This window comes from Engystomops pustulosus, chromosome 10 (genome assembly GCF_040894005.1).
Source record: "Engystomops pustulosus chromosome 10, aEngPut4.maternal, whole genome shotgun sequence".
In the NCBI taxonomy this organism is placed as follows: Eukaryota; Metazoa; Chordata; class Amphibia; order Anura; family Leptodactylidae; genus Engystomops; species Engystomops pustulosus.
Window position 1 is genome coordinate 36887592 of NC_092420.1, and position 26479 is coordinate 36914070.

Consider the following 26479-nt stretch of genomic DNA (forward strand, 5'->3'; position numbering starts at 1 on the left):
CACCCCTGTTAGGATCCTCCTCCATTTAGGTGCAAGTTTTCTGCAGAAAACAGCTTGTGCCCCAATGAAAAGTCAGCCCAATGCCCTAGGGACCCAAATCCCTCTACATCAGGATCTGAGCCATGCATTTAACTCCCTGAGCTCCCGCTGTCTGCTCTGTGTAGCGCATGGCACAGGTAGAATTCCGGATAATACTACCTTGGAGGTCCTTCCCTTAAGCTTTGAACCTAAAATCTTTAAAATTATTCTTCAGACTCCTCCAGCTACCATCTATTCTGTCATTGGTACCAACATGGACCACGACAGCTGGGTCATCCCCAGCCCCTCCCAGTAATTTATCCACCCTTTCCACCACATGCCGAACCCTGGCACCAGGGAGACAGCAAACCATTCGGTTGAGACCGTCTTGGCGACAAATTATTCTATCCGTCTTCCTGATTATAGAGTCCCCTACAACCACTACTTGCCTTGTAAGCATTACAAAGGTATAACCTCCTATAAGAACACAGGGCAAATTTTAAAGCCTACTCCTAAAACCATAAATTGGCTTAGACCTGAAGAGGTTAAAGGCCTCTCTGTGAAACAAACAACTAGAGTTGAAAAACCCCTTTAAGTACTTGAACAACTGGACTGACATGCACTTTTAGAATATATTACTCAATAATACACAGATCCCCCCTTAGTACTAGAATGGTTAGCTCTTGTGACAAGGGTGAGACCCCCGGACATGACACATCTCTAGGAGCAGCAGTCGCCAAACGTCTCCCTAACATCTCAGCATCGCTGAAGCAGTGAACACGGCGTCCCCGTTGTCATGACACCGCACGCGCTCCCGTAGTCAGGGGGCAGTGTAATCCTGCGTCACCACGTCCAAACAAATGCAAAACGAGGAGAATGAGCTACGTGATGACGTCCTCTTCACGCCCATACTCGGCGACCTCTCAGCGCATGCTCGCTGGAAAGTGGCCCTGTTATTATTTATATGGGGTCCAAGATGGCGGCGAGAGACGGGACAGTTAATGTAATGGAGCTGGTGGCGGCTAGCCGTACATAGGAGTTCTGCCGTCACCCCGCGCTCCGACTACACGGGCTTGAGTTCGAGCACAAGCGACGTGAAGTATAAGCCGGCAGCAGAGCGCTGTGCCCGGTGTTGCCCGTGTAGTCCGGAATGGCGGAGCCGCGCAGGGTGCCGTTTGTTAGTCTGTCACCCGTGAAGCCACGCGAGACTGCAGGAAGCCTGATGGCGGAGCAGCAGCGGAATCCTCCCGCTCCTCCGGCAGTGCAGCGCTCCCAGGTAGTACGACCTCCGATCCCCGGGATGCAGCAGAGGCCGCCATCGCAGACCTCCCTTCAGCGGCCGCAGCGAGAAGCAGCCACTTCTTCCACTACGGTCAAGGAGGCCGGACCGTGCCCTGCCAAGGCCAACAGCAAAGCGGAGGACGAGAAGCCGAGCGCCCGCAGCACCATCCGGCTGCAGCTGACACTGACCGACCCCACGGAGGAGAGCTGCGCGGAGTTCAGCTACCGCCTGCTGATGCAGAATGAGAAGAAAGCGGGGAGCGGGGCCAAGGACGAGGTGAGAGGATGAGCTCCCTGTACAGGGCCTGTCATGTGCAGCTCTGCTCTCACACAAGTCTCCTGCACGTTTATCTTTCAATGAAACTTGTATCCGATCTAAGCTGCAAGGTTATATGAATGAGGTTAGAGTGAATCTGTCAGCAATAAACCACTGCTAGTCTGTCCTCAGGTAGATGAACACTTTCTAGATGCCCATGACCCAGTGTAATGTAAATTTGGTGCTATAAATCCTAGGAGGTGTTTTAGTTTAGCGCCTTCGGCAAATCATGATCCCCCTCCACTGTAGCTAAGTGGACTTGATGATTGGCGTGTGGCCCACGCGACCCGAACATATTGCTGAAATGGAGGCCGGACAGCCAATCCGACAAATGGACGCCGCTAGCATCTGGACACGACTGTGATTGGCCTGGGTTGTCCCTCTAGCCAATCAGACATGACTACCAGTGTCAATTTGTTGGATTGGATGTTTGTCCACCAATCAAGCAATGTGTCCAGGTCGCTGAGACTGAACGCAAACATGAGACCCGCTCATCTCTATGCCCCCCCCCCCTCAGAATACCCTCTGATGTGATTTACATTGTGCACTTTTGGAAAGCTGAAGGGAAGATCTGAGGCGGTAAGAGGCTTGTCTTCAGCACAGAGTTCTCCGCCTCCATGACTGTATACAACCAAGTTACATCTTATTTCAAAGTTAATTTTTCTGGATGATAACTTCATGAAAAGAAACATGATCTGCGGGATGTTTATCTGCTTGGAAACAAACTGGTAGAGGTGTATTAGGTCATAATCAGAGAACATAATGAACCTGAAGGACTGTTAGGTCTACAGTTACACCTGTTGTTTGGCTGATCTAACATTACATTTTGGTCATCAAATGTTATAGCTGTCTATACAAGTTGCGTTGGATCTAGTAGGTTGTAGTGAAATATTCCATAGACGCCGCCTCCAGTCCATTCCCCAAGTGACGTAAGCATTTAGTTGTCAAGATTGTTAGGGTGTCTTTTACGTTTGTGTGGACTAGTGATCAGGTGTCCTATATGTTCCTATCTTATACCCGTCTGCGACCCTTACTCCTAGTCCATGTGCCATTCTTTTAATAACTTGTCAGTATACCGCGGCTTGATTCTGCACGCACCAGGTATCAGATATATATGGAGTTTAGCCCTTGTGTATTAATAAGGGGGCATTCACCTGGCTGTAGTGTGACAGACGCATATCGGTCCCCATTGATGCCGATGGCGCCCGGTCACGGTGCGGTGAGAACACGTTGTACCACACCGTGACCGTGCACAGAGAGATATAATGTAGGATATGTCCTATATTTTGCCATGTTGCTCTTCTCTATGGAGCTCCTCTCCAGCTGCTAGCACATGTTCACCTGAAAGGGCGAACTGGTATTATAGAGGGATATTTGGCTTACTTAGAGGACTTAAAGATAAGCCAAATATACTCACAAAAATTATAGAAATATGAATAAGCTCAGGAGGTGAGTATGTAAACATTAAAATATAACCTTTAATAATATCATATAAAAAATGTCAAAAAAGAAGTGTCACCTACCCTGTCATCTAGATGGGACACCATATGCAGAAGATACGAACTCAAATAAATACAAAAAGTGCACCGTCCAGTGAAGACATTAGTCAATGACAACAATAGTCTTACCGTGGTTCGGACGTAAGTTGCATCCACGGGTAGGAGGTGGGGGTGCCTCAAGGAGGAGGAAGAGCTCACCCTAGTGGACCCACACAACTCCCGCCCTGACAAGGGCAGTCCACAGCTGACCCTACAGGTACCGGGACATACCCCCTACGAGCACCAAAAAAGGATGAAGCGTCCCTGACGCGTTTCGTTATACTCTTCAGAGGGACTTTAAGAAGACTTGGTGCTGGAAGATGGTCCGACTGTATGTGCACCGGACGTGGTCCAAATTTACTTGCACCAAGGGCTAGTAGGTAGATTGTGGACAGAGCTGTAAGCAAATGTCCTAGACTTGACTGCGGGTCACCGGTCACAGTGGTGGACTAGGTGACCTCTTATCTGCAGGCTGGCATGGTGAGCGCGCCAGACAGAGGTAACTTCCGCCTCTTTAAACCACAAAGCCCCGCCCAGCTGCGCCGTGATTGGGCGCACCTGCCTTGCCCCAGAAGCCGTATTGGTCTATGTGCGGGGCGCCCCAGTAGCTGGCTGAGGCGGACCGCAGCGAAAACCGAACTGCTGAAACCTCGGACCGTAAGGAGGACAGCGCCGGTCCAGACAAGGTTACAGTGCGCATGCGCAGAGTAAAGAGGGGGGGGCGGGTTAGAGTAAACCGTTGCCGAGGCAACATGTGACGCCCATCTCCTGTGGGCGTAATTACCACTTGTACTGTGGTGATTCAATCATGGGGGACCGACAGACATGGGAGAGAGGAGAAAGGTGCCGTTTCTCGGCACCGAAATCACAGTACTAAAAATCAAAAAATTATCCGGTAAAGACAAGAGTGTACTTATGAAAGGTGTATACACCGTCTATGTTATATAGACGTATAAACATAAGAGTGGGGACAATGACGGTATGGGGTGGATACAAGCTCAGTGGCCTGAAGTATAGTAACCCCTCTACCCCAGTATATATGTAGCAAGAGACATTACAAAAACGGCGTAGATGACAATAACTCATTTAGGCCCAAGGGGTACACAGTGTTCAACGTAAATATCCACCTCGCTTCCTTCTGGAGGATAGTTCTGTCCCAGTTACCCCCTCTGAGAGGCGGGGGGACAAGTTCAATACCCATGAATCGTACCACGGAGGCGTCCCCATTGTGGTGCAGTGTGACATGATTAGACAAAGGTTTGTCGCGTCCATGTTGGATGTCTCCCAGGTGTTCCCCTACTCTTCTTCTAAACTCCCTAAACGTTTTGCCTACATACTCCAAACCACAGTCACAGGTAACCTTATAGATGACCCCGGAACACCTACAATTAATGAAGTCCCGGATTTTATAGGTTTTACCTGTGACGTTGCTGGTGAATGTTTTACCCGTTTGGATATATGGGCAAGCGACACAGCCCCCACATTTAAAGCTCCCAAGCGGACGTCTATCCAACCAAGTACCTTGGGATTTAGGAGGAACAAAATGGCTCTTAACCACCCTGTCCTTGATGGAGCGTGTCTTCCGAAATGTGATGGACGGTGTCGGCCCTACTAGGGTCTTTAGATCATGGTCCATCAGCAAAATGGGCCAATGCTTCTCCAGGATGGCTCGAGCCTCCCTTGAGCCGTTATCAAAGGTGGCAACCATACGAAGTTTAGTGTCCGCTTCCATCCTGGTTCGTTTCGGAGTACCCTGTAAGAGTTCAGTACGGTTGGTCCTGAGGCTGCTTTGATACGCCTCTCTCAGAACCTCATCCGGGTAGCCTCTTTCACGAAACCGGGTCCGTAGGTCCCGTGCTTGTGTATGGAAGTCATTAAGGGAGCTACAATTTCTGCGGACTCGCAGGTATTGGCCCTTGGGAATACCTTTGCGGAGTGGGTACGGATGGTGACTCTCCCATCTCAGCAGTGAGTTAGTTGAGGTCGGTTTGCGATATATAGAGGAGTGTAACATACCGTCCTGGGAGCGTGTGATGAGTACATCCAGGAAAGGGAGGGTACTGGTGTGACTCTCTGACGTGAAGCGGAGCCCAATGTGATTATGATTAAGGGACTCTACGAAACGTTCAAAGTCAGATGCCTCACCCTTCCACAGGACGAATATGTCGTCGATATATCGCAAAAATAGATCGACCTGTTCAATCCCTATCGGTGGAGTGTCGCCAAAGACCACTGTGGCCTCCCACCAGCCCAGGAGTAAATTGGCATATGAGGGAGCGCAAGGGCTCCCCATAGCGGTACCCCTGAGCTGGTGGTAAATATGGCCATCAAAGAGGAAGGAGTTGCTGTTGAGGGTAAACGTGAGAAGATCAAGAATCAGTCCATTATGTGCTTGATACTGGGTACCCCTGGTAGAGAGAAAAAAACTTACCGCATCCAGTCCCTTTGTATGGGGGATGGAGGAATACAAAGCCTCAACGTCAATGCTACAAAGGAGTGTGTTAGGTTCAGTAATCAGACCCTCGATGTGTCGTAGGAGATCAGCTGTGTCCCTAAGATACGATGGCAAGGAATGCACAAATGGACGGAGGATGGTGTCGATGTACACACCCACATTTTGACATATCGAATTTACACCGGATACAATGGGCCTACCCTTTAGGGGTGTTGTCCCCTTATGTATTTTCGGGAGGCAATAAAAAGTCGGCGTCACCGGTTTTTTTATATCCATAAATTCGTATTCGTCATCACTAATAAGTTTATTCCGTCTGGCAATTCCCAGTATGGCCCGTAGTTCTACTTGGTACCTCGGCCCAGGATTAGAGCCGAGTACCTCGTAACCCGTTGGGTCATTCAGTAAACTTTTGCACATCTGTGCATAGTCCTTCGCATCCATTATCACGATATTACCCCCTTTATCCGAAGGTTTTATAGTAAGGGTACTGTCCTTCTCGAGTGTGCAAAGTGCATCAATCTCCTCCTTGGTGCAGTTATGTCTGCAAGAAGGGGGCTGGACCTGTCTGAGATCTGAACACACCAGTTCCACAAACACGTCCACACACGAGAGGTCGCCCTGTGGGGGCATTTTAGAGCTTCTATTTTTTAAAGAAGTGAAAGGACCCTGGCCCTCTGTTTTGGGTTCAGAATGCTCCAGACTGGCCAGAAGTCTAACGTCCGCCACCATATCGGGAGGTATTCCCAATTCTCTACCCGATTTCTCATTTATTTTATTAAAAAATTTTTGCCACTGCAATTTACGTGCAAATAAATGCACGTCTTTCGTCCATGTGAATGCATCAAAATCTGAAGAGGGAACAAATGATAGGCCTTTAGATAAAACTGCCATTTCCCCGTTATTGAGTGCTCTCTTCGAGAGATTGATTATTTGGGGGGAGCTGTTGGATTGGGTGCTAAATTTCGGTTCCTTAGGGGATACGGGTTCTCTAAAAAACGGGGGACAATACCTCTGCCCCTATTGCCCCTTGGACCGCCCCTTTTTGTGTTCCTCCCTTTTCTCTCTTTATGAGGGCCTTCACTATCAGAAATTTCCGCCTCTGTGGAAGAGACTTCAGTGTCTGTAATTCTTGATTGTGGGCGTGAATTCAGTACTGTGTATACCTTGTTCTCTTTGAAATCCTGTAGATCCCTAACAAATTGCCTGTGTTTCCTCTCTTTGAGAAAGTATTGATATTTATCAACAGTGTTTTTCAGGGATGTTTCCTTAATTGAGAACTCGGGTTCAGTTGCAAAATTCTTAACTAAATCTATTTGTTCCTGGAGTGCCTTATCAAGTTTATCTAAGTTAGTTTTCTCCTCCTCAAGGAGGATGCCCATAAACCTGAGGGAACTGGCGGTTGCTTCTTTTTCCCACTTCGTACTAAGGGTGGTGCTCTTAAGACGACTACCCGGAGTCAATGTGATCCTTAGACCACGGGGGACAATACCATTCTTAAGATAATTTTCCAGACTCTGGACCTCCCACCACGATGTGCAGTGGTCCTTGTAAAGTCTAGTGAGGTCTTTGAAAGCGGACTGGAAAGATGGGGTGTATTTCTTTTGAACTAAATCCTTCTCCGAAAAAACGTCTTTAGCCTCAGATAGCCATGCTTGTCTATCGATCCCTGCCGATAAAAAACCAGCCATAGTGTGGTCACATATAACCAAAAGATAAGCCAAATATACTCACAAAAATTATAGAAATATGAATAAGCTCAGGAGGTGAGTATGTAAACATTAAAATATAACCTTTAATAATATCATATAAAAAATGTCAAAAAAGAAGTGTCACCTACCCTGTCATCTAGATGGGACACCATATGCAGAAGATACGAACTCAAATAAATACAAAAAGTGCACCGTCCAGTGAAGACATTAGTCAATGACAACAATAGTCTTACCGTGGTTCGGACGTAAGTTGCATCCACGGGTAGGAGGTGGGGGTGCCTCAAGGAGGAGGAAGAGCTCACCCTAGTGGACCCACACAACTCCCGCCCTGACAAGGGCAGTCCACAGCTGACCCTACAGGTACCGGGACATACCCCCTACGAGCACCAAAAAAGGATGAAGCGTCCCTGACGCGTTTCGTTATACTCTTCAGAGGGACTTTAAGAAGACTTGGTGCTGGAAGATGGTCCGACTGTATGTGCACCGGACGTGGTCCAAATTTACTTGCACCAAGGGCTAGTAGGTAGATTGTGGACAGAGCTGTAAGCAAATGTCCTAGACTTGACTGCGGGTCACCGGTCACAGTGGTGGACTAGGTGACCTCTTATCTGCAGGCTGGCATGGTGAGCGCGCCAGACAGAGGTAACTTCCGCCTCTTTAAACCACAAAGCCCCGCCCAGCTGCGCCGTGATTGGGCGCACCTGCCTTGCCCCAGAAGCCGTATTGGTCTATGTGCGGGGCGCCCCAGTAGCTGGCTGAGGCGGACCGCAGCGAAAACCGAACTGCTGAAACCTCGGACCGTAAGGAGGACAGCGCCGGTCCAGACTTACTTAGAGGACTTGTCAGGGGGATTTGGGACACTAAACCACCCGCAAGTCCCGATGTGTGCAAAAAACACGTTTACACCCCGGCTTCACTGTTTAGGCTTTGTATATACAGCGGTTGCACTTGCACAATTAGGAAGGACCTGTGCGTGGTTGAGTGTTGCAAATCACCCTGATAGATCCTCTTCAAAGAGGACCCTTCAGCAGCTCACACATGTGGATATGAACATGCCATTCTGTAGGGGCTGCTACACAGATTCAGGGGAACTTTGAATTTTCTTGTATCGTAAAATGGTGTCTGACCATTATAATTTGTGTTTGGCCAGAGAGGAGGGTCTGGAGCTGGAGGTGTCTTATTCTAATCTTCTCTCATACTGTCCAATCAGCTGGAGGCACACGCTCCGCTAATATTCTGCAAAATTAATGTAAATGCAATTGACAACATGATGTAAACGTGATGTGAATGTAGAAGCCAAATGTAAGGTGACTGCAAAAGCAATGTAAACATAAATTTGATGTATTTGTATTACATTTGTGCAATCATATTTACGTCGCGTTTACGTAGCGCTTGCATTGCATTTACATTCATATGGTGTATACATAGCATTTGCTTTTACTTGGTGTCCGCGGCACATTTCGGTTTACATTCCATTTTGATATTTACTGTTTATATTTACTTGGCATCTGCGTTTACATCAATGTAGCATTTGCGGTTTTTTTTTTTTTTTTGGTGATTGCATTGAGTTTATATGCGGCATGCATGGCGTTTACATGCATGGTGTTTATTTCTACATGGAATAGCAGAATATTAGAATTTTAACCAATACACAGCATCTAGATGAGCATAGAGAGATCACACACTGATTGGACAGTGTGGTCATAAAGGAGCTGGAGGCGTGTGTTGGGCTAATCTTCTCTCAAACACAGATTACAATGGCCAGATACCAGGACTGATATCTCTGTAATCGTGGGGGCTACAAAGAAATTTCTTAGTGCCCCTGAAACTGTGTAGCTGCCCCTATAGAATGGCATACTAAGCTCCACATGTGTGAGGTGGTGAAAGGTCCTCTTTAAGCTTTCATCTGTATTGATCTGTTGGTGACTTAATGAACCATATTACAGTGTATTTAACACTGGGTTGTTGGCAATGCTGGTCTCTGTGCTGGGCACATGTGCATGCTGGATGTTTTTGCTGGCTCTTCACAATCAGAAGGTCTCTTGTAAAGTATGCATGGTCTCTGACTTCACCTTTGGCGTGATCTTTGAGATATATTGGCTAATATAACATATGATTTGGTTCTGTTACACTGCAGGTATCACTTTTGTATCAATAAGGCTCCAGTTGCAGACTAAAATGCTATACATATAGGTAATTGGCATACGGTTTCTTCTAGAGCTGCTGCTTGGTATCACAGTTTTTATTTCAGTTAATGTTATTCCTTTATCTAATAAAGAGAAAACTCTACATGGAAGTTTTGTTGTAAATCAGTAGCTCATGATCCCCTAATAATCCTTTCTTCTATAATTTACATTCTAGGCAAAAATTCCACCAACTAATGATCCATTTAATGATGAAGAACGTGAAAGGCTTGAAGTAGAAAGAATGGCCAAGAAGTTTGAAGCAAAATATGTAAGTAGATTCTTCCATGTTGCACATTTGGGAGAATTCATATTGATGTAATTGCTTTATTATCTTGTGCAAGCAGTTTGGGGAAAAGTACAGTACCGTATTTTTCGGATTATAAGGTGCACTATCAATAAATGCCTGCTAAAACGTCTAGGTTCATATATAAAGCGCACCGGTTTATAAGGCGCACCTGATTATAATGATGAATAACCAGCAGGTGGCAGACCTGTGCACAGTTCAAGGCAGCTGTAAGTACAGTTCATATATATTTATAGTCCGAAAAATACGATATATGGATGTGGTGGATCATTACCTTACCAGAGTTTAATTCCATATACCCTTTCATAAGAAAGCAAGGGGAGCTTGTATAGTGCATAGAAGAAAAACAATTGTAGAGTATTATAAGGGGGTCTTTTAATTTTAATGTATTTAAATTAAGATATATGGTTTAGTTGTACATATTTACATAATATTTTTCCTTTTTTTTTTGGAGTGAGGGAACAGTTTTAATCCCTTACTGACATGTGACATAACAGTATATCACATGTCATCTGCAGGTGTATGGAGAGGGCTCATGGGCTGCAGCATATTGCAGCAAACACCAACTGGTTCGTCGGCGCTGCCATATTGTATCCAAATTGTCCATATTGTCATTTGGGTTGCATAGTAAAAGCCGTAAAATCCAAGCCCACAAAAGTGGTTTTTCACCATATTCACTGCATTTTTTTCCCGCTTCCCAGTACAGGGCATGGAATATTAAATACTGTCACTATGAAGTGCAATTTGTTATGCAGAAAACAAGCACAGCTCTTTACGTGGAAAAATAAAAAAAGTTAGACTTTTGAAGGTGGGGAGTGAAAAATGGAAACGCAAAAACAGAAAAAGGGCCTTCGCGTTAAGGGGTTAAAAATATACGCATTTGTCATGTATTTGGTATTTCTGTGATCTTACTGACCGAGAGACTAAAGAGGAATTGTCATTTGGAGCACACAGTGTAAGCCATGAAAACGGGGCCTAAAAGAAAATGGCACACTTTTTTTTTTTTTTTCCAGTTTCCCAGTACACCGGATGGAATATTTAATATGGTCACTAGGAACTGCAATTTCTTACACACAAAACAGGCCTTTATTCAGCTCTGTATGTGGAGATTTGTATGTGGGAAGTGTGGAGAGAAACACATGTATTAATTCATATAAATTCGGTACCTTTATGACTGATCATCTTTATTCAAATATTCATGGATGGAAAAATGGGGTGGGGGGGGAGTGGCAATTTGGACATTTGGGCACTATTTTCCGTTAAGGTGTTCATAGCCGGGAATCATTTTAAAAATATTTTTATAGAACTGGCATTTTGGGGTGCGGCGATACCCATCATGTTTATGATTTTTACTGTTTATTTTTATGTGTGATCTAGGGAAAAGGGGGTGATTTAAACTTTTCCTTTTAATTATTAATTAAGTTATAAAAAATAAATTATTTCAATATTTCACACCATCCAGGGTACTTTAACCACGCATGGTCTGATTGCTAATACTATATACTGCAATACTACTGTATTTCAGTATATAGCAATGTTACTGCTGATCTCCAATACCCTGCCATCTGCTGGCATTAGCAATCGGCCATCCAAGATGGCAGAGCCCATGGAATGGTAAGTTAGGTGCCGTGGTGGACTGGGGCATTCAACAGGTTAACTGCCTTGATATAGAAATTATATATTTTGTCAGGATGCTCATGTGTTTTCACCTCCTTTTGGCACAATGGGGCACATTTGCTAAGAACACAAAGTGCAGTTTGCCTGTATATAGTGCAGAGGGCTCCAGATTCAGGATTCAGATTCTTGTGAAAAACGGGCATCAACATCTCGGTCAACCTGCATCTACCCATCATCCGTTATTCATGGATTCTTATGAACTGTAGTCAGTGATTTGTGAAAATTCCGACTAGGACACATTCTACTACTTAAAGGGGTTTTCTTGTCTTGGCATTCACATTTAAGTTTATTAATCTCCCATATATATACATTTCTTAATGTAATTTAAAAAAAATTTACCTGTTGTTGTTAAATGGTCCCTTAGAAACTAGACTGTCCTTGGATACGTCCACCGCTGCTGGAGGGTTTGCTCAAAGACACAAATTGTTTTTGTGTATGGAATGTCCGGGAGAATGCAGGTCCCACAGACGTCCTGCGGTAATGATAGCTGAAACCAGGTGGTCAGGCAGGGCTCAATAACGCATGTCTGGCCACTGCTGCCAAAATGTGAGGTGGTCGTATCAGAGGAAGCTATCTCGTTTCTAAGGGACAACATGGCTACATTTATGAGAAATTATCTTCACACGGGAACAAATTCCCCACTTTCTCCCAGCCTTTGCTTAATTAGCCTAATGGAGCTAGCAAGGCACGGTGCCGAGCTTCAAAGCCTCATAGTCTCTGAAGACTTGAGATGATTTTCCTTCCAATTTTCAAACAGGAGGCAAACAGCTCTAAAACTCATAGGACCAATCGGTTTATTAGGGATAGTTATGGTCTATCTCAGCCCAAGGGCAAATACATTTTTCAATCCAGTGCTCCCGTAGTATCATTTCGATATGCCGATTCAGGCTCTAGCACCCTTGGGTCCAGAGATATAAATATCTCTGAGTAGGAGCATAGCAAATGGGTCAGGTTTGGTATCAATGAAAACCAGGAATTTGCCCGGACCCTACTTTAATAGGTTCACGACCGCCCGCCGTGTATTCACGGTCGGGTCCTGGTGCATGGAGAGGGCTCACGGGCTGAGCCCTCTCCATAGCCGGTAAGTCTTTGCTCCATATTGCAGCAAAGGCTTACTGGTAACACCCACGATCGGTGCTGGTGTTTTCTTGCTGATCGCCGGTGGCATCAAAAACATGGCGGCGCAAGGGCACCACCATCTTTCTGAGGATCTTCGCATCCCGTGACGTCATCGGGGAGCGGCGATCCGTCGCCATGGTAGCCTCGGGTATTCCAAAGACCCGAGGCTATTTCGTTTTAACCAATTCATTACAATGTGCTATCAGCTGCGTTTAACCCAGTAACAGAAAATTGCGTCCAAAGTCAAAAATGTTATTATAAAGAGATGGACCAAATGTCGCGGCAGGGATTTTTACTTGAAAGAATACAATACTGCTATTGGCAGACAAAGATACCCATATCCGGACAAAAAATATATTATTAACACATGATAAAACTTAGCGTTTATTAGTCTCAGAATTAAGAGAATATGTTGTTTAGTAGCGTTGCTCGCAACTATCTGCGTAATCGTATTGACCCAAAGATTAAAGTAGACATGTCATTTGGGGCTTGAAGTGAAAGCCGTAAAATCCAAGCCCACAAGAAAACGGAACAAATGCGTTTTTACACCATTTTCACTGCATTTGGAATTTTTTTTTTTCCCGCTTCCCAGTACACGGCAGGGAATATTCAATGCCACCATTATGAAGTGCAATTTGTTCCGCAGCAAACAAGCCGTCACACAGCTCTTTTTGTGTAAAAATAAAAAAGTTATAGATTTTTGAAGGGGAAAAATGGAAATGAAAAAACAGGAAAGTACCCGGTCCTGAACCGGTTAAAACGGGATACCAGGTAGGAGGAACCCATGACCCCTCCTGGGAGTGGACAGAGGTGTGTCTGCTCCTGATATAATCAGACGCCTCTGAGGTCAAGTCTTTTGTCTGGGAACCCATTTTAACATCAAGTGCAGACGAGGTGTGGACTATCGGGTTCCATTAGGCCCACACACTAGGTAACGAACTTGCTGAACTGCTGTTACTTGAAGTGCTACCTTTGTACTCTGTTTACTGTACTGTATTGTCTAGTTTGCCCTTAAGGCAATTAAATATATAATTTAACCTGTGTTGCTCATTTATCTGGATCCACGAATCTCATGTCCGGGTTTCTTGTTTATATACATGCCACTGTTTGTTTCTCACCCTATATAATCCCATTATATCATTACGGACCTGGCTTATATTAAAGAACTGGTGGCAGCTTCATTAGGTTAATAAGATTCTCTCACTGAGGCTAGTGGAAGGGATGTTTTAGTCATTCAGGGTTGTGATTTATTGTTGTGGGGACAACTTTGAATCACTTCCTGCGCCTCTCAGAACCCGTGCAATCTGGGAGTGTCTATAAAAGGATAACTAAGTGACTTTGCATACCCTTTAGGGGTCCGAAACGTCACGGTTTCCTTCACAGTAGGTATTTGGTGTGAACCAAATCTGTTTCCTTTTATGGAGTTTATAATGGGTGTGGTTTGAGAGCTGCTGGTAATAAATTCAATAAAGTAATCAAATTACTAAATATCTGCCACATCTCCAACGCCTGTCTGTGTGTTTGCACTTACAGGGTACACATGCATGTTTAATGGCAGCACTCGAGTGCTGAGAATGGTGCACAGTACAGAATTTATGTCCGATTTATTTCTGCAACAGATTTATTCCTAAAAGGAGAGAAAGGGGTCCCACCATTTTGAATGATTTTTAGAGACAACACCTTGTTACTTATTCCCTATGCTGTGAGCTTTCTCCCTTTTGTCTTGCACCCAATAGCAACACGAAAGCTCCTGCTTATCACAGCCTGACTGTTGCTGAGGTCTTACTTCACACAAAAACAACTGTGGTAAATCCCGTTTCTAGATACTGTAACTGCTCTGAGTGCCATCAGGTTCTGTGTTGGCTATAGCGAGCACAGTGGAGCGCAGTGGTCTCAAGATCATTCCGCTTACTGGGACAATTCCTGGTGAGTTACATTGTTGATACGCCCCACTCATTGAGGGTATTTGGGCTTAGCAACTGTTGCACATGGATTTGTCCCCCAACACCCGCTCCGATCTGAACCTGCTAAATGCCATGGTCAACACATTTAAATGCCTGCAGGTAGATTCCCTGCTCGATCAGCACCGAAAAAAGCGTTTTTGGGGTAACAGCAATTGTCCATATGGCAACCCTGGGGCCTGATCTAAGACCCCTGGGTTGTCCTTTATAAATGCCTGTAAAGTCCTGTCACAGATGTATCCCTTTAGCCTATGTATCAGCATAGACTTGTAGTACATTAGTATTGCAGGATATTATAATGAAAAAGCAATCCCCCAGTGGGACAAGGAAAAAGCAATGTTTTAGATTAAATAAATTAATAAACATTCCCCTTAAGCCCATAATATAATAGTGAAAATCCTCATACAAACCATATATATATATATATATTTTGCCACCTCTGTAGAGACCACTACAATAAAAAGAAAGTGTTAAAAAAAGAAAACACCTAAAATTATGATTTTATCTAACTTATCGCAGACAAAATGCAATAAAAAAAATGTATTTGTATGAAAATGGTACTGTTGTAAAGTATGGCATATCCAGCAAAAACCCGCTCTCAACCAGCTATGTAGACTAAAAATTAAGTGTTATGCCACTTGCAAATTGGCAATGCAATAATTAAGGATCCCCCCCCACACACACACACATTAGGTTTTATAATATAAAATTAGACTTTATGTCTTTTCTACATTCAAACCCAACACTTAATAAATTTTCATCAATGGGGTGTAGCCACCCCAAAACGATATCTCTGAAAAATGCAGTCCATCCCACTAAAAAATAGGCCATCATATAGCAACCTTAAAGGACACCTGTCATCAGGTCTGTGTCACTTGTCCTGTCACCTCTTCCTATTGGAGCAGCTCACAAGGATCCCATGGTCACATGGTCAGAGGCAGTGATGTCACCCCTGTTGCCCCTCCCCTCTCCTCCCCCTGCTCATGTCTGTGTGTAATGTATAGTAAATCATGGCTAGTGTCTGTGCTGCATCTGCTGACATTGTATATAGAAGGAGACAGAGATGCACGAAAAATGGCTAATAGGTAAATACAGTGAAAAAACATCAATATTTATTATTATACAACAAGACAAACCAATCCAAAGACATACGTTTAAGAACATTTAAAATACATAATATACATGTCATCCACAACGGTGACCCTGGTATGTGTCAACCGTACCACTGATGTCGGATCATTAATAATGATATCCAACCTCCCAAAATAGACAGGTAACTGACTGGCATCACCTGTAGCCATTACCAAACAAAGAGCATGTGTAGAAACAAGAACAATAATGCTATGCCAATGTCAAATAAAAACCAAGTGGTGCTGAGTTGAAAAGTTGTCTATTGCACAAGGCACAGCTCTGTAAAAAAGCAGTGAGGTAGAAAGGTGAACTATACAAAACCTATTTGGAATGGCATACAGGTGGGAGGAAGGAAAGAGGACATCAGCGGGAAGCTCCCCACGCATATCGTCGTACAAGACGACTTCCTCAGGGGTGTAGCTGCTGACATGCTGCATCCTCCTAATATACAGGTGAGAGACAGACATCAGCTACACATGAATCTGACATGTTCTGCTGTAACATGGCTGCCTGGAGCTGCTGTATCTCTCCTAAACACACACACACATGCACACACAGGCTGCAGGGGGCGTGGCCACCAGCACCAGGAAGCAAATCATTATACAGGCTGTCAGTCATGCACTGGGGGTGTGGCTGTGCCTCCCACTCATGAATAAGATGGACAGCTTGAATATGCTAATGCTTCATTGGACATTTCACAGGTCATTTGCATACAGCTTTAGGACCTCATTGCTTAGGTTTACAGGCATGTAGAGGGACAATGAAGGGATAGAGGCAATGCGCTCTAATGGCAGTTTATGAAAATATATTTAGTTTAGGGGGGTTATTTTGCATGACGGGTTCTCTTTAAAGGACATCTACCATCAGGACGAAGGATTGTAAACCAAGCATAATGGTGTGTGTCCCCTCTCACACGATCTTCTCTTTTAGCTCTTTATGCCCTGGGTTTTACAAAAATAATCCTTTAAATTATGTAAATTACCCTGAGGGGCTCTGGGTTCCATAGGTGTTAATGGAGCCCCTCAGACTCATTTGCATATTTTAATCAAAGGCATAAGAAGCTAAAAGAAGGCTTACAATCCTTCATCCTGGTGATGTACTTTAAAAAAAATATATATATATTTTATAGCTTACAAAAGTGCTCCCACGAACCCACTAAAAAAGCCACTAAATTCTGTAGGGCAAACTGGCAGCTGCATGGCCCTCCTTCCCTTCTGCACCTCGCTTTGCGCCCATACAAGTATACACCCCACATGTGGACATAACTGTGTACTCTGGGGAGAGTGCATAATTTTAAGATGCATGGTTTTTTCTCTTTTAATATTACTGACAAAATCAAACCATTCTGTACCTTCCACTCATGAATAAGCTGGACAGTTGAATATGATAATGACTCATTGCACCTCTCTCAGGTCATCTGCATACAGCTTTAGTACCTGATTGCTGAAGTTTACAGGCATGTATATATTATAGTATAGTATACAGGCGGTCCCCTACTTAAGAACACTCGACTTACATACGACCCCCTAGTTACAAACGGACCACTGGATATTGGTAATTTGCTGTACTTTAGTCCTAGGCTACAATAAACAGCTATAACAGTTATCACAGGTGTCTGTAATGAAGCTTTAGTGTTAATCTTGGTTCTTATGACAACCCAACATTTTTAAAATCCAATTGTCACAGAGACCAAAAAAGTTCTGTCTGGGATTACAATGATAAAATATACAGTTCCGACTTACATACAAATTCAACTTAAGAACAAACCTACAGACCCTGTCTTGTATGTAACCCGGGGACTGCCTGTATTAGATTTTTTAGTTTTGGGCGTTCATTTGCCTGACGGGTTCTCTTCACGATTTCTTCAAGCAGGAAGTAAATTACACTTTTTTTTCCCGACTTCAAAGTTTTTTGTTTTTTTTTTCTCTTTTTATTTTGTTTGCTCTGCACTGTCTGAGTGTGGGAAAAGATGAGTCTCTGTCTGTACATGCATCTGGATTTTTAAATATATACCATTGAATTTTTTATTTTTCTTTTATAGGGTGTGAAAAGTCACCGTCATCGAAAGGATCGCATGCAGGATCTTATTGACATAGGTTATGGTTATGATGAGACCGATCCCTTTATTGATAACTCTGAAGCAGTAAGTTTTTGGTTTTTTTCCCCTCAATTTTAAGTGTGTATTACAGAATGTAACTTCTTGTAAGCACTCCTATCTGCCCCAGAGCTAGAGATGTCCAAGAAAGTCTATGGCTAGTTCATGCAGCAGGAGGACAAAAATTCACACTTGCATTTGGCAGCTGCTATTTTGCCATTTCTTATAGCGGAAATGATTGTCCAGCAGTCTGAATTATAATTTTTTTTTTTTTCAGTTTTTCTGTCCTTTGCTCCATTTTCCTTGATTGTATTGGCATATAGTACACCCAAAACCCAGAAATACAAAGCAGATAAGGGGAACTGCTCAGACCCACCACTGGCTGCCTCCAATGATCATATCTTTATTCCAGATCCTGTGGATAGGGATTGAATATTATTAACCCCTTCCCACCGATGCCCTTTTTCATTTTTGCGGTTTAATTTTTCACTCCCCACCTTCAAAAATCTATAACTGTTTTTTTTTTTTTCCATGTACAGAGCTGTGTTATAGATTATTTTTTGCGTAACAAATTGCACTTCAAGATGATATTCAATATTCCATGACGTGTACTGGGAAGCAGGAAAAAAATTCCAAATGCACTCAAATTCGTGAAAAAACGCATTTGCGCCATATTCTGGTGGGCTTGGATTTTACGGATTTCACTGTACACCCCAAATGACATGTCTATTTTATTCTTTTGGGTCAGTACGATTACAGGGATACCAAATTTGTATAGAATTTATAGAATTTTTTAAAATGGCAAAAAAGTGGCATTTTGACTTTGGGTGCTATTTTCCTTTACGGGGTTAAACGCAGTGAAAATCCATCATTATACTTTAATAGGGCATTTTTGGACGTGGCAATACCTAATGTGTTAATGATTTTTACTGTTTATATTTATATCAGTTCTAGGGAAAGGGGGATGATATGAATTTTTATTTTTACTATTTTTTAGACTCCCTAGGGTACTTTAACCCTAGGTTGTTTGATCGATCCTAGCATATACCACAGTATGTAAGTATATAGCACATCGTAATGGAGGGGTTAAAACGAGACAGCCTTGGGTCTTCGGCAATCTGCGTGAAAATTCCTGCGATCGGTGCTAACGGAGAGCGGGGGTGTAGTAAGGGGTTAATGGCACAAACCCTTAATGAGCATTGGCTTTTTATGATCTTGGGTGTTTAACCCCCTTGGATACTGTGATCAAACTTGGACCATGTTACTTTGGTGCAAAGGGAGTTGGCTCTCTATCTCCCATTGGCACCCTGCAGCTGTATTCTTGGGGTTCCGTTGATGTCACATGTCAGATTGGGATCCTTGATGGAGGTATGGCCTAGTAGAAAGCGGAAAGATGAGTTTACAGCACTCTGCTATAGCCCAATAATGGTTTATTATTAAAATTCCACATCCTCAAAACGTGTTGTGGTCCACCAAAAAGCATGGCATGCTCTATCTGCCTCATGGGTTGGTGAGCTGGCTAATGTACTAATGACTTAATGGAAAACCTGTCCATATCTGTCCGTTAAATGTGCAGCATTCCAGTGTATTAAAGTGCAATATTCAAGAGATCAAGTGATCTCCTTTCAGTGTCCCTTTGTAGAACAAAGTATTCAAAATAAAGTAAAAAAAACAAAACCCAAATCCTTTCACATTTTGCATTTCCATATCTGTACCTACCTCGGCTTAAAAACTATAATGGTATTTATCTTGTGCAACAAATAAAGGAGAAGCAAATTATATTAAACATAAGTATGTACAAATAAAAAGCTACAGGTCTTTATGCAAAAGTAAGCCCTCTCACAGACACGTTGACAAAAATTTCTAAAGTTATGCCACTTTCTTTTTTTCCCCTAAAGGATTTTACTAGATGAAGTTCATTTAAAAAGGAATGCAAAAACCCTATAACGTTGTCATTGCTGTTTGCCTATAACCCAGAGACGAAAAGTTTTGTAGTAAATGCAGAAAATTTGTTTTGGAAAAAGAAAATTTGCAGATTTGCTTTCTTTTTAAAAAAAATATATTTGACAGAAAGGGTTTATAAAAGTTTATCCGTAGGATATATGCAACCCAAAATTCTGCTACTAAACAAAATTCTGCTACTTTTCACCCCCCCCCAAAAAACAAGACCCATATAACTAAAGAGACAGAAAAATAAAAATGAAGTTATAGCTTGTAGAAGGCTTTAACAACAATGGAGAAATAGCAGGGTTGTTAAGGTGGCAAACAGGTGTGGAGATGCAGTGTTAATAAGCTAATTTTGTTAATAAGTGTCTGTTTTAACCCCTTAGTGACCACCCATATGTATTTCTGTCGGTTACTAAGGGACCTTAGGCTGGGTCGACGGGTGCAGGGAGGAGCAGTGCCCCGGTTGTCTTTATGACAGCCGAGACCTTGCTCTAACAGTTTGGATTGGAACAGTGTCCCGATACGGCTGTTAACCCGTTGGATCCCGCGGGCATTGTAGTGACCGCGGGATCTGCGTACCTTCAGAAGGAGGGGGGGCTCCCGCCCTCTCCTCCTGGCATCCTGCGATACGATCGCCGGGTGCCGTCTTCATATGTGGGGACCTAATGAAGGTCCCCGGGTCTGCCTAAGACACATGAATGCTCGGTCCAGCAAGTAGCTGCCTGTCGGCCTATGCAGATGCATAGTCTAACACTTCTAATGCACTGCAATACATGGTTATTGCAGTGCATTACTATGAACTAATGATCACATGTTCACTAGTTCATATGCTAGTATTGTAAAAACAAAAAAGTACAAAAAATACATAAAACTTTTATGTATCACCTATAAAAAAAAAAAAAAAAAGTGGAAAAGGGTAAAAAAAAACACAAGAATCACAGCGTCCCAAAATTCCTAATGTAGAAGTATATAAAACCTGTTATTCCAGACGGTGAACCCAGTCATTGAAAAATGCGCTTAAATGTCTGAATCGCCACATTTTTTTACCCCTTCACAACACATACAAAATGTAATAAAAACTGATTTAGAGATCGCAGAGTCCCCAAAATGGTAGCAATGAAAAAGTGAGCACGCTCCTAGAAAAATTACACTTTAGTCAATATCGTACTCCAAAGTCTGAAAAAGTCAGAATAGGGTAAAGGCATTACTATGCTACCCTACAAAAGCTCAATGCCTCCTTCCCTTCCGCGCCTCGCCATGTGCCCTGACAGCGGGTTACATCCACACGTGGGGTGTCCTCCTGCTTGGAAAAAACTGCACAATATATTACTAGATGCATTTGCTACTTTTATTCAGTTTGTGGGCAAATTCTGCAGCTAAATGATAAATATTAGTGAATTCCAAATCAAACCTTCATTTTCTTAGAATTTCTGTAAAATACATAATGGGTTAACAAGATTCCTACCATATGGGGGGGGGGGGGTATTAACTTAACTTCAAAAAACCCTATAGAAATGGTCCCTAAAATAAATTATTCTAAAAAATTTTTTTGTTCGATTTGGGATCTTTCTAGCGTTTTAATAAAACAAAAGGACTCCTCTAAAACGACTGCAACTCAAAGCTGAAATATGGTAAATGTTAGTTAGTCTTACTACCCAAATTAGTTAAAATGTTTACCTAATTCACCTTTTTTTCATCAATAAATTCAAAATTGATAAACTATTTTCACTAATATTTCACAAATATTTCCACTAACTTGAAGTACAGAATATCACAGAAAAACAAAACAATTGGGTAAGTTAAAGCCTTCTAAAGTTATAAAAATAGACCTTGGTCATCAAGGCACAAATGAGCTCGGTCACTAAGGAGTTAAAATGGGGGGTGGGGGTTGAATACAGAAGCATTTATGGGCAGCTTCTCCATGGACACTACTGTTCATGTAGATTCTGTTCTGTAGATTGGTTCTTTAAGTCGGAACATATGGATTTTGTAAGTAACCCTGTAATGATTTCGAGTTGACAAGTGAACCACGGTTAAAGGGGTAATACGGGAATATGAACATCTGACACAAAAGCATATGAAGGTATATATTAACCCCTTAAGGACGCAGGGTTTTTCGGCTCATTTCTCGGTCTCCACCTTCAAAAATCCATAACTTTTTCATTTTTACGTGTACAGACCTGTGTAACGGCTTATTTTGTGCGTAACAAATTTTACTTTCCCGTAATGTTATTTATTTTAACATGCCGTGTACTGCAAAGCTGGAAAAAAATTCCAAATGTGGAAAAATTGAAAAAAAAAACCAGCTCGTGCGTCTCTTTCTTGTGGGCTCAGTTTTTACGACTTTGGCTGTGCTCTCCAAATAACACCTCTACTTTATTTTTTGGTTCGGTACGATTCCAAATTTATAAAGGTTTTATGGCGTTTTAATACATTTTCAAAAATTAAACGAATGTGTACAAAAAAGGAAAAAAAAGTTGCCATCTTCTGACGCTAATAACTTTTTCATACTTTGGGGTACGATGTTTTCATTGCTACCATTTTGAGGGCTGTGCGACATTTTGCAACGGTGCAGGACATGTGACCAGCGGCCATCTTCTGTCCTGTGTCTGCTCTGCGCAGAAAAAATCCACTGACTGATTAAAGGGCCAGTAGCATTTTAATACTTCATTACAGTGTATGTCACCAGTATTTTTTTGTTAAGGGGGGCAAAATTTTAACATTAATTACATTTTGGTTTATATTTTAACTCCTTCCCGACATTGGACTTAGTACTACATCCAGCTTCTGGCGCCAGTGCCAGAAGCTGCGTGTGTCGGCTGTATATTATAGCCGACACCCGTCATTGGAAATTCCTCCGATCCCGGGCGATTACCCCAGACCGCAACGTGTAAGGGTCTTTTGAACAAGAACTTGCCAAAAATGTAAATTTTTCAAAAAATCCCCTCACAAAAATGTTATAAAAAGTGATCAAAAAAAGTTGTGTGCCAAAATGGTACCACTGAAAAGGGCAACTAAACACGTAAGAAATAGGCCCTAAACCAGCTCTGTCAACCAAAAAAACATAAACGTTATGTCTGAAATAAAAAACATGAGGTATCTCTGTAATGGTAGTGATCCATAGAATAAAGATATGTTATTTTTATGGTATTGTGTACGCCCCCCCCCCCAAAATAAAAAGGAAACCAAAATTGACGATATTCTTTCCCTGTATACATTTTAAGAGTTGTTAAAATTTAATCAATAAACTAACGACCAACTAAAATGAAGTATTTTTAAAGTGCATCTCATATCACTGAAAATAAGGCCTTATTTGTCCAAATTGCCAAAAAAATAAAGTTTTTGTATAGACATTATAAAGGGACAATGCATAATCTGCTCTGAATGGCGCAGCTTCCCTTCAGTGCCCTGGCGTGTGCCCATACAATATGGGGTATTGGCGTACTCGGGTGAAATTGGGTATCAAATTTTGTGGAGCGATTTTTGGTATTTTATCCACTGAGAATTTTTCATTTTTTTTGGGCAAATGAATGTTTTTCAAAGAATGTACAATTTCAAAATTGCACACTTTACATAAGTTAAGGGGTGTAGTTTTTATAATGGGGTTTTACTTTTATTTAGGCCTCTTAAAGTGACTTGAAACCTGAGCAGGTCCCTCAATAGCGTGATTGTGTTTTTTTTTTTTTTATAAAAATATGAAAAATTGTACCTAAAGTTCAAAGCCCCATAACATCTTAAACATAAAAAAACATAAAAAAACCATGTTAACATAAACTAGACATTCGGTAATGTTAGTTATTAAGTTTATTTTGCTGTTATGACTGTGGAAAAAGTAGAACATTTTGAAAATCAAGAATTTTTCCGAAGTTTTACCATTAAATGTAACTATTTTTTCATGTCTGCTGTACATGCAACATGGATGTCAGGTCTATGCTGTTCTATAGTTCGGTTAATGGATCATTGACTTCCCCCTGCCATGATCTAATAAGACCCACCTACATCTAAGAGGTTACTTTCCCTTTTTAATGAAAGGGTAAGTAATAGAATGGTAACAGTCTGTTTCTGACATTCTTCTGATGACGTCCTGTCATGCCAATCCTTTATTACTATTATACCCTGCTCAATAGTAATAGCGTATGGTTTTTTTTTAATATATAAACTGTAATAGTTATTGTGCAGTGTATGTGATGGGCACATCTAAAAGTATGTAAAGTTTAAAAATATTAAAAATGGCAAATGACCCATGGAAACATTTTATTTTAAGGAAATCGCCCACCAAAATCAAGGATGATAATCCAGGGACCTTTACTCATAGATCCAGGCACCATGGTTGCGATAATCTTGTATTTATCCATGGCCTCCTTTCTTCTAAAATCAATTTTTCAATTGCTGCAGATTCCCGGGCTGTTAGTGTGCAAGGAACACTTCCTCTGCCGCAGTGAGATCACATAAGGCAGAGGGAGGAGGAAGTGCTGAAGGAGCAGGGGGATTAACAGAAATTGGTAAAACTGTGTAACCGCACGTGAAGTTTCAGTATGGAGGTTCTTGCCCTGTCTCCTGTTCTCTCAGCATTTCCCCACCGCCCCCTCCCTTTTAGACTGCTGCGCGAAAATGAAAGCTGAGCTCTGACATTTCTAAACAAATCTCCCCCATTGCACATTGAAACACAAGAGCAAAGGAAATTTGCACAATTGCACACAATATGAGGACATTTTCTAAATTGCATTGCAAGTGAACACGGTGTAGACACACAATGTTAACATCATGTTTACATAAACGCTATGATAACTGAATGCAATTATGCAAATCTCCACAAAAAAGCGTTTGCATTTTGTTGCAAATCGCAATGTATTTAGCACATGTAAAGGCACCTTTTTGTCTCAATTTTTATTTCCGGTACTTGTTTCTGCAACTGTGTCCAATGTCAGTGTTGGAATTGAGGAGATTTTGTGAGGGGGAAAAAAAAAGTTTGCTTTTGCTGTCTCAATGAAAAGTCATGCATGAAGTTCTCCCTATGACTCCCACACTAATACTGATATTTATTACATGTTACACTGAATCCTGACCCCTTCATCTGTCTGCACGTTGCCCCCTTTTCTATAACAATGCTACTCATATGGTTTGTTGTGTACACAATGTAGTTATACTAAAGTAACGCCAATGAGCATCTTCTAAACAAGCTTAATTTTCTTTCCCTCAATGTTAGTATGATGAGTTGGTTCCAGCGTCATTAACTACGAAATACGGTGGATTTTACATCAACACGGGAACTCTGCAGTTTCGTCAAGCGTCAGATTCAGAAACTGAAGATTTTGTTGACAATAAAAAGCACAAATCATCAAAAGTAAGCAAGCAAATAACCCCTCCCTGCACAATAGAGCACATTTACAGTACTCGAGTATAAGCCGAGGCTCCAAATTTTGTCACAGATTGACTCGAGTATGGGGTGGGAAACGCATTTGTCACAGCCTCCTCGAGTAATGAAATTCCCAGCAGCCTCCTCCACTTATGAGCTGCCCTCTATTTATGATTGGCCCTGCAGCCCCTGGGTGTTAAAAAGAAAAAAAAACTACTATATCTTCCGGTGCTGCCCGATGCTCCCTTGTGGCTCCTCTTCCATTCAGCTCAGCTTTTTTTTTTTTTTTAAACCTGAAGAGCTGAATGGAAGAGGAGCCACGTGGAGTGCCGGAAGGCGAATATGGAAGGTGGTGGTTTTTTTTATATTTTTTTTAAATCAACTCTTTATTTTTCAGAATAACAAAAAGACATACACTTCCGCCCTGTAAGCATCTGGGAAATTTATTTTTTCTGTTCTTGTTCTACAGGTAGTGAAGTTGAAAGATGAAGATCGGTCGCTTAAGAAACGTAAAAGAAAAGACGACTCTGGGGAGAAGGAAAAACCACCAAGAAAACTCAAAGTTGCCAAGTCGTTGGGGTAAAGAGTTTTTCTTCACTTTTAAGCTTTAGCCATTTCAGGACCATTTCCTTCAGATACAGTTTGTGTTGTAATATGGAAGTGAGGACTATAGATCTAGGCCCTGCAACTAATGTTGTACTTTGGTGCAGAGCTATGTATTAGCAGCTGGGGGGCTTCTGAAAAAAAATGAGTGGAAATTTGGTCTGATTGGTCACTTATCTATTCTGTTTGTTGACACCCACATATTTTGGTTATCTGTAAAGTAAAGCTTTTTGGTAATTTTTTTTTTTTTTTGTACACTTTTTACATTTTAGGGTAGTCGCCTTTAATGCACATAAACCTGATAAAAAGAAGAAGAAGCTGTACAAAGACTCTATGGCTCTTGCTGCAATGCTGCAGAAATTTCAGAAGGAAAAAGATGCAATGCGAAAAACTGAAAACAAGCAAAACCCACCCACTGTAACCGTTGTCTCTGCGCCACCAAAGCCCAATGCAGCTCCTGTTTCCAACGATTTGTCTGATTTGACCCTCGGTAATGACCCAGTCCTTGCCATCTTTGGTGGTGGCAGTGAGCGAGAGCTTCTGCAAGAGGCAGAATGTGCACTTGAAATGCTTGGGGATTTTGACTTGGATAAACTTTTGGATTCTGCATCCAATGACAGTCCTGCAGCTTCGGATCAGGGAGAAAATGGCAGCATGATGCAGTCAAATCCAGTGCAGACTCCAAAACAAATCCCACCTCTTCCCGAGGGTCTGCCAGCTCAATTGGAAAAAAGAATAGAGGACCTGCGAGTGGTATGTTCTTAAGATACTGGTGTGTGTACA

The 26479-nt window shown here is 42.3% G+C and overlaps 1 protein-coding gene across 3 annotated transcripts in view; it reads left to right on the plus strand.

Annotated features, from left to right (window-relative positions):
- Positions 1-928: 928 nt before the first annotated feature.
- Positions 929-26479, plus strand: part of UBN2 (ubinuclein 2) — a 47330-nt gene continuing 21779 nt past the window's right edge. For 2 of the 3 annotated variants that reach the window (XM_072128861.1, XM_072128862.1), the window contains exons 1-6: positions 930-1576; positions 9679-9771; positions 17737-17838; positions 24944-25081; positions 25563-25672; positions 25969-26449. In XM_072128861.1, coding sequence (XP_071984962.1) covers positions 1169-1576; positions 9679-9771; positions 17737-17838; positions 24944-25081; positions 25563-25672; positions 25969-26449 — 1332 coding nt within the window. In that variant the 5' untranslated portion in view covers positions 930-1168. Of the gene's footprint in view, positions 1577-9678; positions 9772-17736; positions 17839-24943; positions 25082-25562; positions 25673-25968; positions 26450-26479 lie in introns of all 3 variants that reach the window. The other variant, XM_072128863.1, reaches the window with a different exon arrangement.